This window comes from Culex quinquefasciatus, chromosome 3 (genome assembly GCF_015732765.1).
Source record: "Culex quinquefasciatus strain JHB chromosome 3, VPISU_Cqui_1.0_pri_paternal, whole genome shotgun sequence".
Taxonomy (NCBI): Eukaryota; Metazoa; Arthropoda; class Insecta; order Diptera; family Culicidae; genus Culex; species Culex quinquefasciatus.
In genome coordinates, this window is record NC_051863.1 from 156,036,555 (window position 1) to 156,063,226 (window position 26,672).

At 36.0% G+C, this 26,672-nt stretch overlaps 1 protein-coding gene across 1 annotated transcript; it reads right to left on the bottom strand.

Annotated features, from left to right (window-relative positions):
- Positions 1–325: 325 nt before the first annotated feature.
- On the bottom strand, positions 326–26,135 carry LOC6054413 (cysteine dioxygenase 1). Its single transcript, XM_038259355.1, has 4 exons — positions 25,632–26,135; positions 9,465–9,829; positions 729–1,191; positions 326–669 (listed from the first exon to the last, which is right to left on the bottom strand). The coding sequence occupies exons 2-4, from the start codon at positions 9,728–9,730 to the stop codon at positions 661–663; spliced, it is 738 nt and encodes a 245-aa protein (XP_038115283.1). The 5' UTR covers positions 9,731–9,829; positions 25,632–26,135; the 3' UTR covers positions 326–660.
- Positions 26,136–26,672: the final 537 nt, after the last annotated feature.

The following is a 26,672-nucleotide window of genomic DNA, read 5'->3' on the forward strand; positions in this document are numbered from 1 at the left end:
TTGAAGAACCGACTATGGCCATTTAGGCTAGGATTCAGGATCAAATTGAAAATCGACAAGACTCTGGCTGTAAACCGGATTCCAGAGTATTTGATCATGTATGGATCATATAGTGACACTAAATGTAATGGCGGAGAAGTAACAACCAGGAAATCAGTTCTGAGGGAAGCTGGCGCTAAGTGAAAGTGAGAGCAGAGAACCGTTCACATTGGAAATCCTGTGCGTGCGACCCTTTGTTCTATTAAAGAGAAGGACTAATGTGTAAGTCAGCATCATTTCCAGACAGACATTTTCTCATTATTTTCTTGTAAAAAATTCTGCACTCTTAGAAATTTTAAATATCTTTATTCCAAAATTTATCTCAAAAACATGCATAATTTCTAAATGCAACATAGAAAAATATAACGACACTTTAGTTTTAGCTATCCAATCGAATAGATATGCTCGCTTTCGCTGCTAAAATATCCTTTTCACCCAGTTACGTCGTCGTCGTAACAGCTCACACAACTATCCGAACTTACTTTCTAAGGAATTGGTAATAATAAAATGGGTGCATCTTTTTTTTGTCTGGAAATGACCGCGTCTTGTAGAAATCTCACTCTTCTGTTCTCTTGTGAAAGCCCCAGGCTTGGTGGACCTTTCGTCAGTTCTGGGTTTCGTTTACTCGGTCTGTCGAATAAAAAAAAAGTTAATTTCAAAATATTCAAACACAGTCAGACCGATCTCACCTGCTCCTCCCGCTTGCCGTACTTGCTCCAGAAGGTGACCTTGCACTTGGTGCGTTTGCCAGTTTGCTTGTTGAAGACCGAGCACGTATCGAACGGGGGACAGTACAGATGCAGCGACACGGCCACATCCGAGTGGCTCGGATTCTCGACCCGGTGCAGGCCGAGCGTGTCGTTGATGTAGCACACGCCGTTCGTGGCGAGCGTCGTCCGCGACAGTTCCTCCAGCTCGTCCCCGCTGTACTCCTGGTCCTCCGGATCCTGGCCGATGTTGGCCGCGGCGTCCTCGTTGACGGTGGCGTCCTTGGGCCACGCGTAACGCACCTCCGTCAGTTCGCCCTTGAGCATCTTCATGAAGCAGTGCGAGTCGGCGTGGTCGTGGATCGCGGAGGCGTGCCCTTCATTCCAGCACAGGAGCATCAGGTTGAACTTGCCGTTGCCGGCATCGACCAGGTTGCGAGTGTACCTGAAATGGGGTAAAACAATCCACTATTAGCGAGTTTATAAGGTTGACCTTGTTTTATTTTGGCAATTCTATTGAACTCGCGGCGAACAATTTGAGTGTCGCACTTTATTGCGGCGCCGCTGTCACTGCAGAGATAAGCGAAGGTTAATCAAAGTGTTTACCAAAATTGCCAGATTATCGAGCGATAAGATTTTGGGCGTACCGGCTAGCCGGACTACCGTATGATAACGGTGAACTTGACTTACGCAGAACAAAACATTAAACTACCTAGACCTAGTTTTGATTCAAGGGTGCGTTTCGTGATAAGACACTTAATTTGGCAAATCTACGACTTTTATGAACTCAACTTAGTTAATATAATCTTTGTTTTGCTATAGGTAGCAACAGCCTTTGTGTGCATCAAACTTATATCACGATCGCAACACACTGCTCATTGATTCCTTTTGTGTGATTCAAGAGAGGGGCTCGCTATTAAGTTGAAATGCCCCGTTCCGTCCTTTTATCTGCGATGATATCAACAGCACAACAAATCGACCCCCCTTATAAAGTTCGCACCTTGTTGCTCGGCGTAGTGCAAAATGCCATTTTCTGCGCTGGCTTTGTTGTTATCAGCCGGTGGATTCAGACCGATTAGTGTGCAGATAAATCTAAGCGGGACCGAGAAATGGGTAATGGGGGTTGTTTCTAATGGCTCGATCTAGCCCCCCGCGAAGAATTGTGAGGTGTGCGATAAGCTAATTGTTGTTTACCTCCTGCAGGAATCGAATAATCAATCAGGTGCGTGGGTTTGGTTCAATAAACAGGTTTATTATTCAAATACCAAATTAAAATTTATGAATTCCGGCCAAAGTTTATTGAATTTGGCTGCTAAAGACATGTTTCCTGGACAGAGAAAATTTTAAAACCAATTTTGGATCCTCTCAGAACTTTGAAAAGAAAAACTTTAACTGCTTATTGGCCCTTTTCTTCTTAAAGCAATGTATGCACTTGGTAAGGGACGCTCCACATTAAAAAGATTTTATTTGTATGGAAATTGTCCACGATGGGGAGAGGGGGGTGGGGGGGGGTTGGTCGATTTTGAGGTTAGAAAGGAGTGCACTGTTTACATGAACTTAGCACAGTTCGATGCGGTCGTCGATTTTGTTCGGGGAAATTCGTCGACAATCGACGAAGACCATGTAAACAGTGTGCACGAGCTGTCAAATGACGCCACGGTGTAAAACCTAATAAGTCGCATGACAAAAATCTTGCGAGAAAGAGAAAGAAGATTCTGATGCAAACAAACCAACTTCTGTTGCATTCAGAAGTGAGAATGTGTTGGTAAATTTTTAACTAGAAAGCCTTATGATGATATTTTGAATAACTTGTGTTAAAGGATTTTGTTTTTCGTTTTCATCTTTCCGTTAATGTTTATTTTCTAAAAGTATTATTAGTATTGATCCTTGCACTGTAACTTGGATTTGGCCCGCAATTTTGACAGTAAAATTTAAAAAAAAAAACTAGGCAGCCACCAGTTGTTTATTTACATTTCCAATCGCAGTATCCACCAAAATGGACATTCGCACTTTAAAATTGCGATTGACAGGTGAGCAGGCTCAATTTGATCATTTTTTTAGAAAATTAAAATTTCCCAAGCCATTTTGACAATCGCAATAGTGCGATCGACAGCAATAATTCAGTGCCAAGACCAAGTTAGTGAGAATTGCGCAATATTAGTTTTCCATATTTTCCAGTTACTTTCAAAATGTTTTGCTTGATTTTTTGAAAATTATTTTTTTTTTCAGTTATAACAAATTGCTTTCAAACACAGTCCAGGACACAACAGCAAATATTGCATACTTATTTTGACAAAAGGGGGACTGCCCATGATCGCATAAATGTCCCATATGCATTTTCATCGTTTTTTAGTTAATTATGCAGTTTGGTTCAAAATCGTGTGCTCTTTCAGAAAAGCATATAATATCCAGAGCTTTGTTCTAGAAATCAGGAGGAAATCCATTTTTTTTCACGAAAACTTAACACGTAGCCTTATGTGTGGGACAAACTTCAAATGCGTTTTTCTCAGCTTGCTGTTTTTGCATTTGGGACATTTATGTGAACATGGGCAGAGGAGATGTTAGTCAAAAAATCTCCTTAAAAATGTTGCTATTTTAAACAAAGTCATACCATCAAACCCTAAATTTTCTTTCAAATTTTTGAGTGTTGGGGGTTTGATAGTTGAAACTATTTCATGTGATTTTGTAAATACTTTAAAAAATGTATTAAATATAATTTTTTTTTAATTCATAGTAAAATTTTTGATCTCTGCAGCTAATATTTTGAATTTATTATGCAATTCCGCAAAAACTTGTTTTTTCGCAAAAAATAAAACTTTCTATGGCTTTGTTTAATTTGTTTTGCCGCCTCCTCCCCTCGACTTTGGTCACACAGAGAGAAAAAATGATGGTAATATTCATCAGGAATGTTGACAGATTTTGTGTAAAAAAAGTGTACCGTAAACTGGTGTGACTTTGATAGCCCATGGTGACTGATAGGTTTTTCAAACATATATGCAAAAATGTGACTGTTACATTGGATGTATCAAAATTAGAGGCCAAATCAAATTTCTATCAATGTCACCCTGGGCTATCAAAGTCACCCCAGTTTACGGTAATCTAACATCAGAAAATGTAGAGTTTTCATCAGTTTCTGGTGAACATTCATCAGGTTCACATTTTTACACATTTTTTGGTAATATTACTCAAAAAAGAGTTAATATTCAACCTACCAAATTTTCATCATTCCAAAATTCTACTTTTTTTACTGTGCAGAGTCGAGTTTAGATAGAGTGGCAAAATTTTTGAAATATTTTCCTCATTCAAGTAGTCTTTCAAACAATTTATAGAAGATCAACTCAGGAAGTCATTTTCGCCGAAAACTTTCTAGTCAGAGGCTAATGAGCAACTCTCTAGGAAATTGGCCGATTTCGACCATTTTTATTTTTTGTATTTTTTTATTTGACTCAAACTTTGTGGGAGTCTTCCCTATGACCAAAGAAGCTATTTTGTGTCATTGGTTCACCCAAACAAGTCTCCATACAATTTTGGCAGCTGTCCATACAAAAATGGTACGTAAATATTCGAATATCTCTAACTTTTGAAAGAATTTTCTGATCAATTTGGTGTCTTGGGCAAAGCTGTAGGTATTGTTGAGGACTATTGAGAAAAAATAGCTACACGGAAAAAAAATATGCCGATTTTTTATTAAAATTTTTTTTCACAAAAACTCATTTTCACAAAATACGTATTTTTTGATTTTCGAGATTTTTTTATATGTTTTAGGGCACAAAAACCCGCAACTTTTGAGCCATAGAGAAACATGGTCAAAAAATCTGCCGCCGAGTAATGAATTTTTGAAAAAAAAATTTTCCGTGTAGCTATTTTTTTCTCAATAGTCCTCAACAATACCTACAACTTACCTACAGAAAATTCATTCAAAAGTTACAGATATTCGAATATTCGATTTACATTTGCTGCACCTACATTCGGCCAGGATCTTCGCCCGACGTTTATCGAAAGCACTCCGCTTCCGTCCAGAAAATCTGTGATATGGCGAGTAGTTCGGATACCATCGTAGTTGTAGGCGATTACAATCTGCCTCACCTCAACTGGTCTTTCGATTTGGACATCAACGGATACCTGCCAACAAACGCATCTGCTGAGCAAGAAATTGCTTTCGTAGAGTCTATGCTTGCAACAGGGATACAGCAAATCTTCAACCTGCCGAACTGCAACCGAAGACTCCTGGACCTGGTGTTTGTAAGTGATGCACGTACTGTTGGTCTCATTGAGCCACCCACACCAATTTTAAAACTTGACCCGCATCACCGACCATGTGTTTTAATATTTGACGACGCTGTGACACCTGTACCAGAATCTACCGAAAGCTTAACATACGACTTCACTCGTTGTGACTTTGAAGCGGTTAACCTCGCACTTTCACAAATTAACTGCACTGGCATACTTGCTCACTGCTCACTGGATGAAGCAGTTTCCCGTTTTTACGATGCACTATACGACGTTATTCAACTCCACACGCCGCTGAGACGACTACATCCTCCATCGAACCGTAAGCCTTGGTGGAACGCTACACTTCGAAATCTACGAAACCGACTCAGGAAAGCAAGGACCCGACTCCACAAGCGACGCTGTCAACCAAATATAGCAGAAGTGCGTGAATTGGAAGAGCTCTACGAATCCCAACAAAATGCAGCTTTTAGTGAGTACATTCATCGCATCGAAACAGACGTTAAGCAAAACCCTCGCTCTTTCTGGACATTCCTGAAGAGTAGAAAAAGGTAGTGGATTCCAACTGAAATCTCGAACGGATGCGTAGAGGCGAACTCTGTGGAAGAGCAAGCCAGCTTATTTGCTGACTTTTTCAGCGGGGTTTACTCTACCTCTCCCTGCACCGTGCAATGAAGTTGTAGATCACATACCAACTCATGATTTGCATCTGCCAGTAGTACATTTCTCGATAGAAGATGTATCAAGAGCCCTTGATGATGTTGATGTTACTAAAGGTCCCGGCCCGGACAGTATCCATCCATCTTTCTTGAAAAACTGTGCGGCTTCTCTCGCTCTTCCCACAACTATCATTTTCAACCGCTCGCTCGCAGAATCCACATTTCCCACTGCTTGGAAATTGGCTAGTATTACGCCAATACATAAAGCCGGCAACGTTCACAAAGTCGAGAACTACCGAGGAATTTCAATTTTGAGTGGTTTTGCTAAACTGTTTGAACACCTGGTACATGGAGCACTTTATCCAGTATTGAAGCCAATCATCGCCAACGAACAACACGGGTTTGTTAAGCGACGCTCAACAACGTCCAACCTTCTCCTCTTCACTTCAACACTCTTGACGAACATTGAAAAAGGCCAACAAATTGACGCTGTTTACGTGGATCTATCTAAAGCCTTCGATAAGGTACCGCATGCTCTCTTACTGGAGAAACTGAGACGCTATGGCCTTCCAGAATGGATCGTCCGATGGATTCATTCATACCTTGCCGATCGCAAAGCCTTCGTCAAAGTAAGATGCACTTCCTCTCATCTCCTCGCAATTCCTTCCGGAGTCCCGCAAGGCAGCGTGATTGGACCCTTACTTTTCATTTTGTTCGTGAACGACCTGTGCAGTGTCCTCGAGTCGGACAAGCTGATGTACGCAGACGACCTGAAAGTGTTCCGATCAGTTAGCTCGCCTCTCGACAGCTGTGCACTCCAGCAAGACATCGATCGCCTGTTACGCTGGTGCACTGCCAACGGAATGGAGGTCAACGTACAAAATGCAAAATCATAAGCTTCACGCGCAAACGAACACCTCTCTTGAGTAGCTACAGGATGGGCCAAAACGAACTTGAACGGGTGAACACTATCAAGGACCTGGGTGTGACGATCGACAGCAAAGCGTGCTTCAACGAACATATTGCACTGACAACAGCGAAAGCTTTTGCCACCCTCGGATTTCTTCGTCGAAATGCAGCTGACTTTGTGGATCTGTTCGCGCTTAAAACAATCTATTGTTCGCTAGTTCGAGTCAACTAGAGTACGCCGTCCAAGTATGGGCACCTTACTACGCCGTGCAAGCTGAAAGGATCGAGCGGATTCAGCGAGCTTTCACCAGATTTGCTGTGCGACGCCTGCCATGGGTGCGGGCTCAAGGACTCTCCTCGTACGATGACAACTGTGAGCGGCTTAAACTCCCTGCGCTGGCATCACGACGGGTTCTACTACAGCGAATTTATGTATTCGACTTGTTGTCGTGCAATATTGACTGCCCTACTCTTCGCGATAAAATCACCCTACACATCCCAGCTCGTAATCTGCGCAACCCTGCTCCGTTTCTTGAAGTTCCTGGCCATCGTACGAACTACGGTTATTATAGTCCCCTTAGTGCTTGCTGTCGAGTGTTTAATGATGTAGCAGATGTGTTTGTGTTTGGAATGTCAAAATGTGTATTTAAAACTAGGATTAAAAATAGGACATAAGTTGTAGTCTGTGCGGCGAGTGCCGAAGATGAAATAAATAAATTAAATATTTGCGTACCATTTTTTTTGACAGCTGCCAAAATTGTATGGAGACTTGTATGGGTGAACCAATGACACAAAATAGCTTCTTTGGTCATGTCTCATATAGGGAAGGCCCCCACAAAGTTTGAGCCAAATCAAAAAATACAAATAAAGTCCATTTTCGGTTTTGGTAGAGAATTGCTCTAATTTAACTTAAGTGCCCACATCTTTAATTAGGGCTGCCAGATTTGAAATATAGTTTTTTCATTCTTGAATATCTAAAAAAACACCTTTCGGCTTTAAATCGTGACAAAAATTCTAGAGCCTTTTTGCCATTCTCACCTTACTGGGGATTTTTACTGCCAGATTTTTCCAGATTTTTAATCGATACTTTGCCAGATTTTTTAAATTTTGACCTTGTAACCCTGGATCCGTCCTACAATACCCTGGTTAATATTATGAAGTTCAGAAAAGTACTTCAAAAGTTATTCTAAAAAACGAGCCCAAAACGTTGAAGATCTGACAACCGTATCAAAAGTTATAAGTACTTTAGTGTTATAATTCCCTTTTTTGGAAGCCGGATCTCAGATATTTTGATCAAGTTAGTGTTATTTATATGTACACTTTATGAATGTGGGGAAGGCATCAAGCACCTAAAGGTGGATTAAGTAACGTTTTTAAATATGTATAGCTTGTTGCTCATATTTCAATTTATAAAAGTAAAGGATTTGGCTGCAATTGTCAAAAGTGTTGCTTTTTGCGTTTCTTTTTGTTTTGTCGTTCGAACAACCTTTTGAAAAAAAGTTATACAGCTACAGCTCAATTTTCGGAAGTCTTAAAACAACCATCGAAGTTAATTAAATTGCTGTAATTTTCGGGTCATTTAGTTTAAATAAACTGCTCAAAAGTGAAAAAAAAATTATATCAAAAAATGTGAAAAAAATCAAAGCAGTGGCTTACTAGCCACTGAAAACATGATTTTAAAATTTTGAAGAGATCGGAAAATTTTACAAATATTTTAATATCTGACGAATGGTTGTTAGCATGTCGTCTTTGAAATAAGAGCTTATTTAAGGACACTTAGAAAAATCTAATTTTATAAAATTTAATTCATTGCCAGACTGTATCTCTGCCACTAATTGTCCAATTATGAAAGTCAAAATACAAATTTTTTAGAGAATATCAGCTATTCAAAAATAATAATCTTGGGGCACTATATAAATAAAAGCAATAATATTCCAGATTTACTTCAAATTAGGCTTAAAATAGCTATAATTTATAAATTGTTGAAAATGGTATTTTTTTAATCCAAACTAAAATTTTTTTTGCTGCATTTCAATTTTTCAAAAAACCAATGCTTGATGGCAAAATTTCTGTCCGTTCTTCTTTATGTGCATCTGAAATGCTTCTGAAATAAATTCAGATATGTTTGTTTCCGAATTTCCCTTACATATTATATATATTTTTTTTGCTTGTTTGATTTTACTCTAGGGTTGATTAAAAAAAATCAACAGGTACTTAACTCATAATATCTTAAAAGTTAAGAGTTATTAAAAACAACGGTTTTGAAGAAGAAGAAAAAAAATGTCAGGTCAAGTCTATTTTATTTCGAATACATAGTCGTACGTACACAGAGCTCAACACTTGTAGTAACTCTCTGAAGTACTTGCATCAGAAGATTAGTGTAGATTGGTTTCGAAGTGCATCTTCGATGAGTTGTTTATGTTTTGTAAAAATTGCAAGTGGTTTTTTTTTCTTGACTACTTCACGACGAATGGCTTAGGGTGCATTTTCAAGATTGTTTTATATACTTTTATTTAACACGCGTTGCAACTAGGTACCTACAGCTTCAACACGTTTCTAAACACGATTGGGACTTCCCTACTGGAGGTGATTAGTTTTTTTTTTTGTAAAATGCAGTGGTTTCCAACCAAATAATATATAAATCCAGCATTCATCAAATTACAGTGATGCCAGTTTGACTAATTTTGTTTTATTATAGTTTGATTTTTTTTTATGATTTCAAAAATAAATTTTATTCCCACCATCAATCAATAACCTGTTTCTAGCGGCGTCTGCCCAAACAAGAACGACTGTTTTGACAGGCGTGTTTTAATCGCTGATTGCCCCCCCGCCCGTGCCAGTTATCAGTTGCCCAGTTTGAAAAGTGGAAAATTACTGGACCACATCAGTCCAGTTCGTACAGCTACAGAACATTCCTCACCTGTAACGATCGAACTTGGCAAACTTTCGCCACTCGGCCGCGTTGCTCTTGTAGCTCATCATCAGATGGTTCACGTACTCGATGTTGACCCGATCTTCGGCGAACACCCTGTGCAGCTCGGCAATCAGTTCCGTCAACGTGCCACACTGGGGGGCGTCCTTCAGCGGTTTCTCGATTCCGGTGAATGTTTTGGTCAGACCGCGCAGGTACTGCTCCTGGTTGGCGGCGGCCACCTCAGCATCCTCAATCCGCATAACCGACGTCATCGTTTCTCTCCACTCCCTTTATCGGTTGTTGTTTGTGTTTTGTTGTTCAGTCGCACCACGAGATTGCAACGGTCGATAGGACAGGAGGTATTATCCGCGCTGGAGGAAAACAAGAAAAACACAATTGTTGGTTGAAAATAATCTATTCTCGTCGATTTGTTGTTGTTTGTTCAGCGTTTAAGGCAAACAAAACTACAAACCATAAAATTGTCGTCATCATATGGCTAGTACAAATTTTATTTAAAGTTTTTGTCTCCCCTCCTTTAAAGTTGGCCCCAAAAATCAGGGGGCAAAACAATTTATTTCAAATAACTTCAAAATTTCAATGGAAATTTAAGTACAATCAGCTGAAATCAATTTAAAATGCATTTCCCTGCTTTTAGAAAAAATTTAAGCATGTTTGGATTCAATTAAAAATCTATTGAATTTTTGAAAATGTTCGATGTTTATTATCGCAAGAAGTATTTTTTCATTAAAATTTTTGTTTTCGTCATATCTTTTTTTTTTTAGTCTAATGATTGAAAACTGAACTAGGGGAAATATACCCATTTTAAGCCTAATAAGCGGTCGTGCTTGAATGATGCTGGATAATCTGGAGTGTTCCTTGAAATTTCTAAATCAAAGTACACCACTGAATAGAGCAACTTTTTGTGAACATTTCTGTTTATTTTCACTTTTATCAAAAGTTATGCTTTTTCATTTACAAGCATTTAAAAAAATATTTCCCAAATGCATTCTAACCAGTCGAGTGCATTGGGCCATTTTTCTATTTTCAGTTTAGTTCTTTTTTTCTTCCAGCGCTCATTTGGGTCTGCTTAGTGCTGCCAAAATTGATGAAATTTTAAGCGAACACTCACGAAAAGTAGCATTTATAGCGAAAGTTTCCTGGCATCACTGGCTCACTCTAACAGGCGCTGCACCAGCATGTTTGTTCTTTATTTGCCTTCGCTTCTCGCTCGGTTTTCTTCAGCCTTCGATTGGAATGGGTCGTCAAAATTCAAACGTCAAAAGATTTAGCGCGTTTGTTTTTTTATGGCGCTTGCTAATTATTTACATTTTCGGGATTATTTGTCAAATGAGTGACTAAAGATTGTGCAAAAAACATGTTGCCGGTAGTTGGAAGCAATTTTATATCTTAAGCGTTTTAAAATCGTTAGCGCAAGTGAAAAATATAAAAAACTTTCGTTAAGCAGTTAACCTCTCATCTTGCGTGTGGATGTGTGTGTGCCACCAAAATGATGAGAAATGGTCTCGCAAAATACAAATTATGATCAAAAGTGCATTAAATTTGATCTTTTTGGCCAGTAAATGGCATAAATTTGCGTGCTTACTCGAGGCGGTGCCGTTGCTAGTAAGTTTAAATCCTAAATAGTATGTTTGAAGCTTTAATCAAGCATCAAACTCTTCACATGACGAAGATAGGTGTTTGATTAGAAAGGGTATATTTCCCCTAGTATTAAAATGCATTTTAAAACAATTTTTCCATGCAAATGTTGAAACTTTGGCTTGTTATTTCAATATTTATATTCAGCTGAATCTTGACAGTGAAACGAGATTGTTAAAATTCATGCGGCAGAGTTGTCATTTTTTTGGAAAAATTAGAATGTTTGGGAAACTTAGATAATAAAATGCTAAAGTTTGTTCACCTGATTTATATATTTTGAGACTTTTTTAATTCTACATTTTTCAAATAGAAAAAGTACAAGTTTTTAAATACCTGTAACGTTATAACCAAGCTGGACCATCTACTGACAATGTTTACAGTTTTACAAGTAAATTTGTTGATTGGTGTTATGGGACTATCCAAAAACCACGTGGACACATTTTTTTTTTTGAAATCTCAAAAAACAAGTCAAACTACCAACAATAAAAGTCAGGCAAAGTCACATAAAACAAGTTAAACTTTCAACCGTAAAATTTTTAGAGTTCTTCTTTCCAATGCTTTTTAAAGGTCAAAAATCGTTTGAAAAATTGGCGAATTTTTAGATCCAAGTCCGTCTAGAGATGGGGTTAGGTTACACAGGAGCAGTTCTCTACGAATTCGGTATTTTTTTCTTAATTTTAATTTTTGTTTTTTTTTTTTATCTGGCTGAAACCTTTTTGGTGCCTTCGGTATGCCCAAAGAAGCCTATTTTGCATCATTAGTTTGTCCAATTAAATTTTCCATACAAATTTGGCAGCTGTTCATATAAAAATGATGCACGAAAATTCAAAAATCTGTATCTTTTGAAGGAATTTTTTGATCGATTTGGTGTCTTGGGCAAGGTATGGATAAGGACTACACTAAAAATGATACACGGTAAAAAAAGTGGTGATTTTTAATTTCACGATTTGTCACTAAAACTTGATTTGCAAAAATACTATTTTTTCATTTTCTGATATGTTTCAGGGAACATAAAATGCCAACTTTTCAGAAATTTCCAGAATGGGCAAAAATCTTCGACTGAGTTATAATTTTTGAATCAAAACTGATTTTGAATAAAAATCGAAATACTGGTCGCAAAAATTTTTCAATTTCATTTTTCGATATAAAATTGAATTTGCTATAAAAAAGTACTTCAGTGAAATTTTGATAAAGTGCACCGTTTTCAAGTTATAGCCATTTTTTGGTAACTTTTTTCAAAATAGTCGCAGTTATTGATTATTTAAAAATAACGCCCATGTTTGCCCACTTTTGAAAAAAATATTTTTGTAAAGCTGCGAAAATTCTCTATATTTTGCTTTTCCGGACTTTGTTGATACGACCCTTAGTTGCTGAGATATTGCCATGCAAAGGTTTTAAAACACGAAAATTGATGTTTTCTAAGTCTCACCCAAACAACCCACCATTTTCTAATGTCGATATTTCAGCAACTAATGGTCCGATTTACAATGTCAAAATATGAAACTTTCTTGAAATTTTCCGATCTTTTCGAAAAAAATATTTTCAAAAATTTTAAATCAAGACTAACATATCAAAACGGCTAAATATTGAATGTTTGGTCTTGTTGAAATGTTAGTCTTGATTTAAAATCAAGTTTTAGTGACAAAAAGTGAAATTAAAAATCACCAAAAAAAATTTCACCGTGTATCACTTTTTTCAGTGTAGTCCATATCCATACCTACAACTTTGCCGAAGACACCAAATCGATCATAAAATTCATTCAAAAGATACAGATTTTTGAATTTTCACATATCATTTTTGTATGAACAGCTGCCAAATTTGTATGGAAAATTATATGGACAAACTAATGATGCAAAATGGCTTCTTTGGGCATACCGAAGGCACCAAAAAAGTTTCAGTCGGATCAAAAAAATACAAAAATTAAAATTCTAAAAAAAAGACCGATTTCGCAGAGAATTGCTCTACATTTGCTTGAAGAAAATAAAAAGGGTCTTACGGATGCAGAAATACAGCTTCTGAGAGAAAAAAATAGACAAAATTTGGGTTTCAAAGGGTCAACAAGAAAGCCTTGAAATTTAGACGACGATATATTAGCAACTAGACTATTAATGTTTTTCTGATCTTTAGAGAAAACAAGTTTTAAAAATTTAAAAATTACCGTATCAGTTAAAAATGCCAAAAACACAAAAATAGGATGTAAGAAATGCTAAAAATTGAAGAAGACGAAAAATAAAACAGAACAAGTAAAGTTTTTCATTGCACAAGAATGCTCAATATCAGCTCAAGAAAAAAAAAAAAGACAGATCTAAGCTTATTTTGTGTTTTTGAAACCGCCTTGTGTCAGGAGTATCCAAAAACACCCCAAAAACTTTGGTTTATTGATTTCCTCTTTTCAATATGGGTAATTCTCCGCCAACTCACACAGCAGTTGCCCCGACCCCTCTTCGATTTGCGTGAAACTTTGTCCTAAGGGGTAACTTTTGTCCCTGATCACGAATCCGAGGTCCGTTTTTTGATATCTCGTGACGGAGGGGCGGTACGACCCCTTCCATTTTTGAACATGCGAAAAAAGAGGTGTTTTTCAATAATTTGCAGCCTGAAACAGTGATGAGATAGAAATTTGGTGTCAAAGGGACTTATAAAATTATACGCCCGATTTGATGGCGTACTCAGAATTCCGACAAAAAAACGTATTTTCATCGAAAAAACACTAAACAAATTTCAAAAATTCTCCCATTTTCCGTTACTTGAATGTAAAAAAATTTGGAACATGTCTTTTTATGGGAAATTTAATGTACTTTTCGAATCTATATTGACCCAGAAGGGTAATTTTTTTATTTAGAACAAAATTTTTCATTTTAAAATTTCGTGTTTTTTCTAGCTTTGCAGGATAATTTTTTAGAGTGTAACAATGTTGTACCAAGTTGCAGAGCAGACAATTACAAAAATTTTGATATATTGACATAAGGGGTTTGCTAATAAACATCACGAGTTATTGCGATTTTACGAAAAAAAGTTTTGGAAGGGGTCGTACCACCCTTCCGTCACGAGATATCAAAATACGGACCTCGGATTCGTGAGCAGGGACAAAAGTTACCCCTTAGGACAAAGTTTCACGCAAATCGAAGAGGGGTCGGGGCAACTTTTCCCGATTTCGTGTGAGATGTGAGTTGGTAGTGAATTACCCATATCCAACTTCGTAATTCAACCATCCCCATCATGTCTACTGTCTTCGTGCCAATATTCCTCACACTTGCTCACTCATTCTGGGGTCTTTCACTATCACCTCGACGTCGTCGTGCTATCATGTCGCACCCGCCATTTTGACGTTCCGAGAAAAACGCGTTTTAATGTTTGACCTTGAATATTAAAAAACGAGAGCACGCAATGTAAACAATAACAAACACGTTTTGTTTGGCTCACCATTCTGTGCATTGTCCCAAAGTTTGGTTGAAGTTGGTTACTGGAGTCCCGAGTTATAATTACAAATGTTTACGGTAGTCTAGCTTGTACGTGCGACAAACGCATCCTGACTTTCCTGGCCTGAAATCCCTTTGGCCTTTTGTCGCACTTACATCAATTTTCATGGAGTGACAAGATTGAAACTTCTTTCATATGTAAAGTGACAAAAATGCACGGAGTTTTTTCGGTTTTTGTTGAATATCTCAGGATTGAAAACGAATTTTGGGGATCTGTGAAGGTCAAAAGGTGAGGCATTGTGAGCTGCACAAAATGGCGTTCTTAACTCAATTTGGCCCAAAATGCACGTACGACAAGTTAGCACGATGGCGACGACCTTATAAGCAGCAGCAGTCACCTCGAAAATTATCCCAAGCGTGAAGCTTGCGAAAGAATGCCCAAATATTTGCTGTCATCATGAACTTGCAGTTTAAAGTTTATTTGACCAAAAATAGTGTTCTTATTTGCTCAAGTTGGAGTTCTCATAAAGAGTAGCAATTTCTCCTTTTAGAAATCCCCTGTTCGATTAGTCATCGCCAGTCGTGTGGTTTTCCCTCTCCGTTAATCCTTATCAAAGCGTTTTAATTATTTAAAAGAAGAAGCTGCCTGCTGATAGACCCGAAGTATGTCCACGAGTTTGCTGGTTTCCGTGGGGTACTTTTAGCAGCCTGATAACAGCCTGATCACTCTTGTGCAGTGCACTTCAAAAAAGGACTTGACTTTGCGCACACTTAGGTAGATCTTGTTTTTCTTAAAGTGGTCGTGTAAATTAATTGGCGTTTATCGAACGATCGAGTTGTTGACAAGTACACGTCGATTAATTAAATCGCGAACAGTACCGCTCAAATTATCGCCCTCAAGTGTTTGAAGAATTAAAATTTCCAAGTGATCAGTGGAGTACCTTGGGATTAACCTGCGCGCCGTTTTATAGCGACGCCATTATGGCAATGCGCATTAGGGTTAAAAAAGTGTCATTGCGTTTCTTCAACTCAACAAGGTTCTGCAATGTCTCAATGGTTTCAAAACAGATAAAAAGAAAAATCGTAAAAATCGCATTTCACGGTATGAACAACACAACCGTCGGGGTCTGCGCAAATACACACGTGTCCGCGAGGGACACACCTTCAGACATGCTCACCTGTGTACCACACAGAGAGCCACCATAGAAAAACCCAAAACCGGCTTCTGACCTGTAAACGATGGTTTGTTTACGTGGTGGAACCGGCTGTATGCGTTGTTGCCTTTTTATATTTCTCATCTCTTGTCGAAGCAGTGGTGGGTCATTAAAAACAAAATACGAACAAAATAACTGCCTCCGAGAGCAAACAACAACAACATTCTTGGGCACGTAGTTATTGAGAGAACCGGCGAGCCTTCCGATTTATGGGGTAAATGGGGTGAGAGGTTTGTTTGTCTATTATTTATCAAATAAGGCCGAACTAAACATAAAAATGACGTATGTCGCTTTTTGACGTTTCGAGAAAAATGCGTTTCAATGTTTGACCTTGAACAAACAAAACATAGAGCACGCAATGTAAACAGTAACAAACATGTTTTGTTTGGTTCACCATTCTGTGCATTGTCCCGAAATTTTGTTGAATTTGGTTGCCGGAGTCTCGACTATTATTCAAAAATGTATGCAGGAGTGACAAATTGACCTCTGATTACCATCCCGTTGGCACCTTGTCATAAAAACAGGCTGTGAAGAAATAGTTTTTTTTTCGATTTGATTTTATTTATACAGTGAGTCAAATATTTGTCCGTACCCCCCCGTACGGGAAATGTTTGTGATATAAAAGTACATAAAATTCGACTAAAGTGCCATGTTTTATACATCAATCGACGCGGCAGAATGTCCTCTTTAAGACACTGTCATTGGATTTGCAAAAAACTTTTTCTTGAAAAATACAAAAATTGTTTACTGAAAAAAGTCAAAAAAAGAGGTCAAATAATTGTCCGTACCCTAGTAAAAGTACAAAATCTGATCGATTTAAGTGAATTCATTTATGAAATGTTGTTTCAGTGTCAAATACTAGTACCTTTAGCCAGTTTGTGACAACTTTGAACTTCTGATAAGTTTGTTTAGTTAATTTATATTAAAAATTGGATTAAATTTAGTTTTTAAAGTAAAACTTATCAAAACATTAGTTTATAAACAACTATTTTTATAAAATTGCTATTTTGTGTTGTAAGAGTCTCTATTGAACAAGTTTCAACAATATTTGTTCAAAATATACATTGATTTCATCTTTTATTGACATTTTCGACCAAAATACTGTTTCGAACAATACCGTTAAACAATCCGGATTGTCCCGGAACCGGTTCAACCCCTCGGAGGGAAATTTTGTGGTGATCAGATAGAGGACAAAAAACCCACCTCTTGCAATTTGAAGCATCCAATTTCGTCCACTACAGCCCGATTACGAGTCCCTAGTCTGAAATTTGAAATTTTCACTTTCCGTGCTGAGAATTTCTGTACCGTTCTGGGTCAGAATGTTTTGCTTGGGGAATTTGAAAATTTCAAATTTCAGACTAGGGAATCGTAATCGGGCTGTAGTGAACGAAATTGGCTCAAATTGCAAGTTTGAGAACCACAAAAAGAGACAATCCGTTTGTTTAACAGTCGAAACAAGATGAAATCAATGTATATTTTGAACAAATATGTTGAAAAATAGATTTAAAAAATAGTTTTTTATAGTTTTGATAAGTTTTACTTTAGAGCGTGTTGTGGCGCTATAACCACGGCAAATAGTGTCCAGGGCATTTGTGGAAATACAATGTCCCATCCCAGAGGGTCCCGGAGTACCAAACCTTCTTAGCATGGTGCTCCCAACGAATACAAACAAATCTCGGAGCGTATGGTGGTGTGTCCCCACGCTTCTTCCTCCCCTGTCGATTCAGAATTGTGTTGTTGTTCGAACACTCAGTGCTCAAACTCAACCCAATTACGAGTCATCTCTGCGATACGGCTTTACGCAGTAGGCCTGGCCGCTTTAACGCTTGTGATGTTTTAATGCATTTTCAATGCAATGGCGCACTACAAGTGTTAATAAATGACAAGAAGAGTGCTAGGCGTCATCTAACCTAAGGTACTCTCCAGGATCCCTTCGAAAGATTGGCTGCGCTAGGGTCTGATTAGATTAGATTAGATTAGATTAATGTTTTGATAAGTTTTACTTTAAAATACTAAATTTAATCCAATTTTTAATATAAATTAACTAAACAAACTTATCAGAAGTTCAAAGTTGTCACAAACTGGCTAAAGGTACTAGTATTTGACACTGAAACAACATTTCATAAATGAATTCACTTAAATCGATCAGATTTTGTACTTTTACTAGGGGGGTACGGACAATTATTTGACCTCTTTTTTTAACTTTTTTCAGTAAACAATTTTTGTATTTTTCAAGAAAAAGTTTTTTGCAAATCCAATGACAATGTCTTAAAGAGGACATTTTGCCGCGTCGATTGATGTATAAAACATGGCACTTTAGTCGAATTTTATGTACTTTTATATCACAAACATTTCCCGTACGGGGGGGTACGGACAAATATTTGACTCACTGTATCAATCTACTGTTCATATTAAACTAATCAGTTTGTCTGTAAATTTCATGTCAAGGTTTAATTTAGATGATATTTATTTCTGAAGCATTCACCACTAGCAATATTGTTTACTTATATGTTTGACAACAAAAATTACGCTGTTATGGAATGAACGTTTTTTTTTGTAATATCATTTGAAATATTTGAGTTAAATATGAAAAAAATATCATTTAATTTCATCCACTTTTAAATACTCAAACTTATTTTAATCTTGTTAATTTATTAGGCTGAATACCATATAACTAAAATCATATTATAAAACCATGAAAAACCATTAAAAAACAACTTCGTAACATACTAAATTTACCCAAAGAATGCAACTATATTTCAAAAATACGCTCCAAATATTTGAAAACTTTGAGTTGTTATTTCATGAAATAGTGTTTCAAGTTAAAAAGCGCTAGAAATTATATTTTTAAGGTTAATTCAATGATTAATTATTTTTTCACAAGTTGAAAATACTTGTTCTGAGATAAGTTATTTGCCATGACAAACAAAATTTCTGCATGTTTTTTTTTTATTTTAACTTTATGGTCACTGAGAAAAATTTAAAAGCAATTTTAAGCATTGATTTGAAAAAAAAGAAAGACGGTATAAAAATTAGAAAGTTTATATATTTTCTCAAAGTTGCATAATTTTTTACAAGTAGTCAAGCCATCAATTGATCCTCACACTCATTTTGACCATTATAGTAGCTGTTCTATACAATTTTGTTGCAAAAGATTGATCAGAACAGGATCAGAATAATTTTCGTTAAATTGAATTCCCGGGAAATTTGTTGAAAATTTCCTGTTTCCCGGGAATTTAGTAACCCCGGGAAATTGGATGCTCTACCGTAGAGCGAATAATTCGATTTAGTTCTCTAGGTTCAATCCAAAAATGACTTTTCAATTTTTGTTATTTAAAAGCGCCGTTTTCTGGTTTGAAGCATTTAGACGCATACATTTTTTACCTTTTTTTATTTTTCACAATCTAAAAAATAATAATGAAAGATGAAAGTCCAAAAAAAGCTGCGAAAATTCCCTATAATGTCTTTTGAAGACTTTGTTGATTGGTTGTTGCTGAGATATTGCCTCTCGAAGTTTTTTTTATGTGATAAATTAGTTTTTCTCATTATCACCTCAGCCTTCTTCCTTCAATTGGCGATATCTCGGTTCGATTTTCAATAAAAAAATATTGACGATTTTGCAGCTTTTTGCGAGGTATATAAATAAATTTGAAATTTTAAAATCAAGTCAAAAAACTGAAAATAAGTGAAATATTGTTAAGTTTGGTCTCAAAATTTTTTTTAATCAAAAATCACAGAACATTTCAAAATTGGTTTTTTTTTATCATGGAAAATCTAACCAATAGTTTCCGAGATATCGTCATTTAAAAAAATAGGGCTAAGCTATGGTGACACTGAGAAAACCTAATTTTTCACAAAAAGAATATATCCAGACTTTTAAGCAAAGGTGGCGTAATGAATGGTGCACGCCCGAAATGTCAAAATCGCGCAGTGGTACCAACATTAGAAAAAAGTTTGGCTGTCATGCCATGACACACTTATTTTTGTAATGTTGGTTAGTTGGTTTGGATTGTCTGCCTGTGTGGATCAATCGGACCGCGCACTGGACTCACAATCCAGTCGGTTCGAATCCCGAGGCGGACGCAAAAAATTCTAAGTGTAAATATAGGTATTCGGTGCCCTCTCCCCGTGCCATACCTTCACACTTAGGAGACCCGGGAGGCGGAGTCTTGTCGCAAAAAGAACGATACACACCTGTGGAACCGTTGACGAAACCGCAAGGTTTAAGAGGGCCACATTATAAGGTGTTACGTCGATTCCGTTTGGTTTGGATAAACGTTGAAAAAAAGCTACGGACTTAAGTTATTGCATAGTTTATGATATTTTTCCATTTTTCTGATAAGAGTATTTTAACCCTCAACAAACCCAACCTCACGTTTAAACGGGCTTGGATTTGAAAAATCGCAAAAAATCAATTTTTCAACCAATTTTTGGTCTTTAAAAACATTGGAAAGAAGGACTCTTAAAATTTTAGAAAATTGATAGGTTGGAAGTTTAACTTGTTTTATGTGACTTTGCCAATGTTTTTTTTTTAAATTGTCATTTTTTCAGGGGTCAACTTTGGCTGTGTTTTTTACTAACATTTCCTATTTTTAAGTAAAAAGAAGCATGCAGCAAATTTTCTTTTGTCCCAGACTATGCCCATACGCATTTTTTTACAATTTAAATGATAATGGTGACATTTTACAACAGAAATTGTGAAAAACAAGCAAAATATTGAAAAAGTGACTGTAAAATCATGAAAAAATTAGATGGGAAAAATATAATGATAGGAGGTGGTAGAATAGGCCAAATACTACCGAAAACAAACATAAACTAAATATTGAGGTGAAAAGTCATCGATTGTGATTGGACACTCAATAATATTTTAACTGAATGAATGTACATGGAAAAGAAAACTGAATAAATATAAATTAAAAAAAAAAACATAGACTAAACAAGGTGGATGCAAATTAAAATACTAAAAATTTAACAAGAAACAAAAGTTGCTCAAAATTACAAACACGGGAAAAATAAAAAAATAGAAAAAAATGTGGCCAGTAGAAGGTTAAATTAAAGGATTTTAAAAATAACGCCTCACATTTGGAAATGGCAAAAATCGAATATGTTTTGAAGAAATTCAAAAAAAAAAAAAAAGATTTTGTTCGACAAAATGTCAAGCAAACTTTATTGAATTTTGCTAAAAATACTAAAAAACTGATTAAGTATAGAAATTTCGTCGCTTACATTTCAAATAGCGCCATGAACATAATCTCTGAGATATAGCGCTATTTGCTATTTGCTTCGATTTATAGATTTGTTGTTTGTTTTCTAATTTTAGTGCAGAAACAGTCATTAAACAAAAAAAAAGATAAATTTACATGAATTCTTGGATTTTTAAAAACCTTTGGAATTTAATACTCAAAATTTAAAAAAAAAATGGATCAGCTATTTTAACAACTTACAACACATATTACGGTGTTGTTATTAAATGATTTTTTTTTAAATTAATTTCAAAATATTCTGAACGTTAGTGAAAATTTTTGCGTAAAGTATCTACCACAAAAGTATTTTTTTTAAACAAAAATACTGTATATCAATATACATTCCTTGAAAAAGTTAACTAAGGGTGCTTATTTTGGATCGTTGCGCTCAAATATGACCACTCTATGATATGATGCTCTAAAATGATTTGGAAATTTTAGATCCAAGATCGATTCCTACCCTATGATTCGATGATCCGAAAGTCTTTAGAAACCTTCAGATAAATAATTGAAACTTCGCATAATCGAGGCTTCCGATAATCCAGTCTGGACTGTGTCATTGAATCAACTTGAGCAACTCTTTACAAAATCGGCCGATTTCGACCATTTTTTTTTTGACAAATATTGAATATTACGCCCATTTAAAATGCAAGTCTTATTTTTTTTTAATTTTCGTGTTTCTTTTTCTTAAAGTGGCTGTATCTCAGCAACCCAAGGTCCAATTTTGAATGTCTCTTAGACAATTTTATAGCAAATTTTCTGAACTTTTCAAAAAAAAAAATATTTTTAGAAATGGTCAAACATGGTCACTATTTTTAAAAATCGAAAAACTGCAAATATTTCGCTAAAATCTAACTTTCGGTGGCTATATCTTGAAAACGGAGCCCTTTATCAAAAATTCTGTACAGTACTTTTCGATTGCAAATTCAATTTTGGATTAAAAAAATTACGTCAAATTTGTTTTTGCATGAAATTTATTTTTTTTCCAAAAATCACTTTTTTTCAAAAATTCTTAACTCGGCGGCAGATTTTTGACCATGTTTCTCTATGGCTCAAAAGTTGCGGATTTTTGTCCCCTAAAACATATAAAAAAAATCTCGAAAATCAAAAAATACATAGGGTATATGGCCCTATTTTGAACCTACTATGCAAAGCGTCAAGACATTTCGCATGGTTCTCAGGATCTTTATCAGATATCTGTCCTATTTGCAATTTGCGTATTCTTACGACCTAATTGTTCAAGCATTAGAACATAAAAGACAACCCGTTATTAGTCGCAATAAAAACACCATAACTTAAAATCAAATGAATGACAGAGATACATAACAAGTTACAATGAAAAAAGGTTCTAAATTTTACGCAGAGCTTAAGTTCAAATATGATTAAACAATGAAGAAATTTTAAAGGGAGATTATAGCTTGTAACTTGGTGTGAAACTTTCTCATCTGCCATGTTAAACTTTACAGTTGCTTGACAAAAAGTTTAACTACATGTTGCATTTTTAAAAACAATGTAATATTTGAAAAAAAAACTTTGTTTCAATACCAGGGTGCCTTTGATAGTCATAGTTTGTCTTGTTGAAAACAGATTTGAGGTGTTCAAACATTATTTTTACTTCGAACTTATCATCACTTAGGTTGCTGATATAGTTTTTAAGAAAATCATTTATGTCAATATTTAGTTAACTATGTTTATAAGCTTTTTAACATAATACATATAAATTTTAGGTAAAATTGCTAAAAATTCAAAACTTTGCCTAAAATTCGTTGAAACTAGTTTTGTTTATTAAATTATAGACTTCAAAAAAATCAAACCATCCACATTAACGACCCCCGGGTCTTTTGTGGTCTCTATTGCAAGTTTCTGCTCGAACCTAGGAGTCCGAAGGCTTGAATGGGGAGAGCAACCAAACCTCTTTCTACTCCAAGGAACCTTTCACCCCAGTGTTTGAACTGACGACCTTTGGATTGTGAGTCCAACCGCCGCCAGCGATTCCACCGGAGTAGGCTTGGTTTGGTGTGTTGTTTGTACTTATGGCATGGAGACGACTCCTACATCTGGAATGACTTAACGGCCTAACAACCAAGGCCGGGACCGACATTTTACTTCCTCATCCGATGGAAGGTTGCAGCAGATGGGAATCGAACCCAGAATCATCCGCTTACAAAGCGGACAGCGTAACCATTCGGCCGCGCACTGCCACAAATTATAGACTTACTGAATTCAAAGAACGAATCAATTTTTTTTACATTTTATATTGTTTTAATGAAAATGCCTTTAAATTAGGAGATTTTTTTGAATTATGTTTCAAAAACAAATAATATTTAATAATATTTATTATTTACAAACTTATTTTACCTTTTCCTAGTAGAAGATTGTCCGAAGAATCCGAAAATGCATTCCGTTTTACGATTCAAAATCATGTTCATTGAGAAAATCATGACACTTTGAGAAGATTAAAATAATGCTATTTATCAAAATTTTCTTAATTATAGTTAATTAACTTTTCAAAAATATTCATGTAAAGTTCTTCATGAGGTACTTTGAGCACTTCTCTACCACAGTCAGTATGATTTCATACCATTCCGTACGTATTTAATTTGTACTCTTCATTTAGCGGAAAAATCTCAAACCTATCAAAGTCACCCAGATTTACGGTAATCAGATATGTCTCAAATAATAAAATTCATAAAGTTAACATCGTATTAACCTCTTATGATAATATGTTTTGGAAGATTCATATTTTTCAAGCTGGTTCAATTGTGTTTCTAACATGATTGACACGGTAAAATCTAAAAGTGTAATTTATTACAAGCCAACGCTGCCAATTGTGAAAAATACGTTATACCTGTATTTTTAAAAATTGTATATTGATAGATATGCAAAAATCAGTCAAAACTTACAAAAATCTATTTTCCATATGTATATTTCTCTGATTAGTTTGCAATACGTCGTAACAGCCATCACGATCTCCGACACTTATTTGATTTTTTTTCCCTGAATCAAACCAAATTTTGTTTGTTTTCCAGTAAAGAGCATTTAAAAGACGTGCAGATGACAATTCAAAGCATTTTTTATTTATAATTCGCAAATTGATCGAGAACTGATCGAAAAATTGATTTGTTTACAAATAGCACTTAGGATCTTTTTAAAACGAACTCAAGATTTTTTAGATTTAATTCATACGACTTTTTCAAAAACCACTCGTAAGCCATGTTGACAGCTCCTGTCATGGTGACAGCTGACGATTTAATGAACTAGACCCTTTAGGTTTTTCAATCGTTTCTTCTTCAATTCCAACAGGGTAGCCACACAGAGTGGTAGCCAGTTTGCATTTTTTGAAGCAAATTTTAAAAATATATGCAACTAAATTGGTGATAATGATGTTAAGACAAACATAAATCAACATCAGTTTAAATTTTGGGATACTTTGCAATCGGTCCTTACAATCATCTAAATCTCTATCATCAATTTGGATTTTTATCGTTTAAAAAACACATTTTGATTGTTTCTGTTAATCATTTGCTTTTTAAAGCTTAGATTTCTTTCAAATAATTACAGTAAAGGAATGCAATTCAAAATATTACATTAAAAAATTTCAATTAATGTTAATGAAATATCGAAATAAATTGATAAACTAAACTGGCAGCACCTTGATATACATGTGTTGGTGATAGCCTTGAACCGACGGCAAAGTAGCTCCAAAAACTCATCCAACGCGGCTGATTTGAAAAAATATTTTGAATTGAGTTTTTTTCGATAATAGAATAGTTATTTCAATGGTTTAGTGATGAAAAACATAAAAGAATTGAATAAACAACAGTTACATGGCTCGGAAACCGGACGAAATTGCTTGGTGTCAGTGCAAAACAGAAAAAATCATCAAGGTGTCGCGAGCCAAATCCGATAAGCAACGAAGCCGAAATATTTGGACCTAATCGATGTGCTAGGAAAATGTTAGGAAATACGGATGGCATTGGAAAAAGTGGCTGAAAAAGCGGAAATAACCAAAAATGTTAACATTTTTGGAAGAGGTAAGCTACAAAACGATCCTGCTTACACTTTCTGTTGGTTGGATTCAGTGAATTCGTACTTTAAAAGCCTGAACTACCTCGATTAATAAAAATAGGTCCAAAATAGGTACTAGGTCCAAAATAGGGTCATATACCCTATTTTGGGAAATTGAGTTTTTGTGAAAGAAAAAGTTGATGAAAAAATCTGCAATTTTTTTGTGTACCTATTTTTTCTCAATGGTCAACAATACCTACAACTTTGCCCAAGACACCAAATTGATCAGAAAATTCACTCAAAAGTTACAGCTGTTTGAATATTTACATACCATTTTTGTATGGGCAGCAGCCAAAATTGTATGGAGACTTGTATGGGTGAATCAATGACACAAAATAGCTTATTTGGTCATAGGGAAGGCCCGCACAAAGTTTGAGCCAAATCAAAAAATACAAATAACATCCATTTCCGGTTTTGGTAGAGAATTACTCATGTGTGCATACAAATACTAAGAAAAATATTTGTAATAATCTGATTGTATTGTAAACCTTTTCCCCATTTTAAAATTGATTTTTTTTCTCATCTTGTTTCTCTTCTACTTGACCCCGGCCGACCCAGTTGGTTAATATTTACCTGTGTACCTGTTGGTCCGTGTCCACGTCCGAGTTCCAAGCCTATCAATTATACGGTTTTCTTCACTCGTCTACACCGATGGCGCGCTGGTTTTTCTCTTCTTCCAACCCAACACCTTAATGCTTTTGCGCAGATTTTCACAACACACAGCACCTCGGTTGATGCCTTCTTTTTGAATTTCCTTTGAGGCTCTTTGGTTTTTCTCTGCAGAAATTCCGTTTATATACTTGTATTATATCACACACGGCAGTAAACGACGACGACGATGGTAAAATCGTCAAGAAATGGTAACAAATTCAGGAATTCGACTTTTAACTTCTCCGAATAAAGTTCCTCGCTTGTTGAAGTTCTTCTTCTCTTAGCACCACAGGAATCGACTGACCCAGGACAGGATACCACCAACTGACTGCTCAAAAACAAAAAAAAAAGGTTTCAAAACTCAAAAAGACTCTTCGAATGTTTCCAGCTCAACGCTCGACTTGTGACTGACCAAACGAACCGCACGGCGGGGGCAATTTAAATTTTTCTGCACAATCGGATTTCGCTTGCGCCCGTCGGAGACCTGTGCCCGTGCGCGAGGTCTCTCTTTCTCTCGCTCGCAAGGAACGGGCCCGTCGGAACATGTGCGCTGTCGTGGTCGTTAACGGAGCCAGTTCAGTCAGAGTCTGGCTTATCAGTGGTGGCTGGCAGCAGCCGACTCCTGTCAACGAGGGCAAAAACATGTGACGTACATTTGGATTCTCGGTGAAATCTGCAGTGAGTTATTTGTTTTCTAATTTTTTAATTCGTAATGTAAATTTTCAATTTTAGAGTTTTATTTGAAAAGGTCCTATAAACATGGGGAATAAGCTTAGAGGACGACCCCTTAAAAAATGATAAAACAATATACATTTGAAAATATAGTTAACATTTATGATTACGGACACAATTTTCAACAAAATATCTAAAACTTTTTGTGGGACTTCCGTAAGGCCAATGAAGGTATTTTTATATTGCATAATTGGTTTGTCCATGGGTCATTTCGCGCCAACTGGCACACCA

Excerpts from the sequence above, each read along its gene's own strand:
- LOC6054413 (XM_038259355.1), bottom strand. The coding sequence starts at position 9,730 with ATGACGTCGGTTATGCGGATTGAGGATGCTGAGGTGGCCGCCGCCAAC. Across the intron at positions 1,192-9,464 it reads GCCAAGTTCGATCGTTACAG|GTACACTCGCAACCTGGTCG; the intron begins GTGAGGAATGTT and ends ACCCCATTTCAG.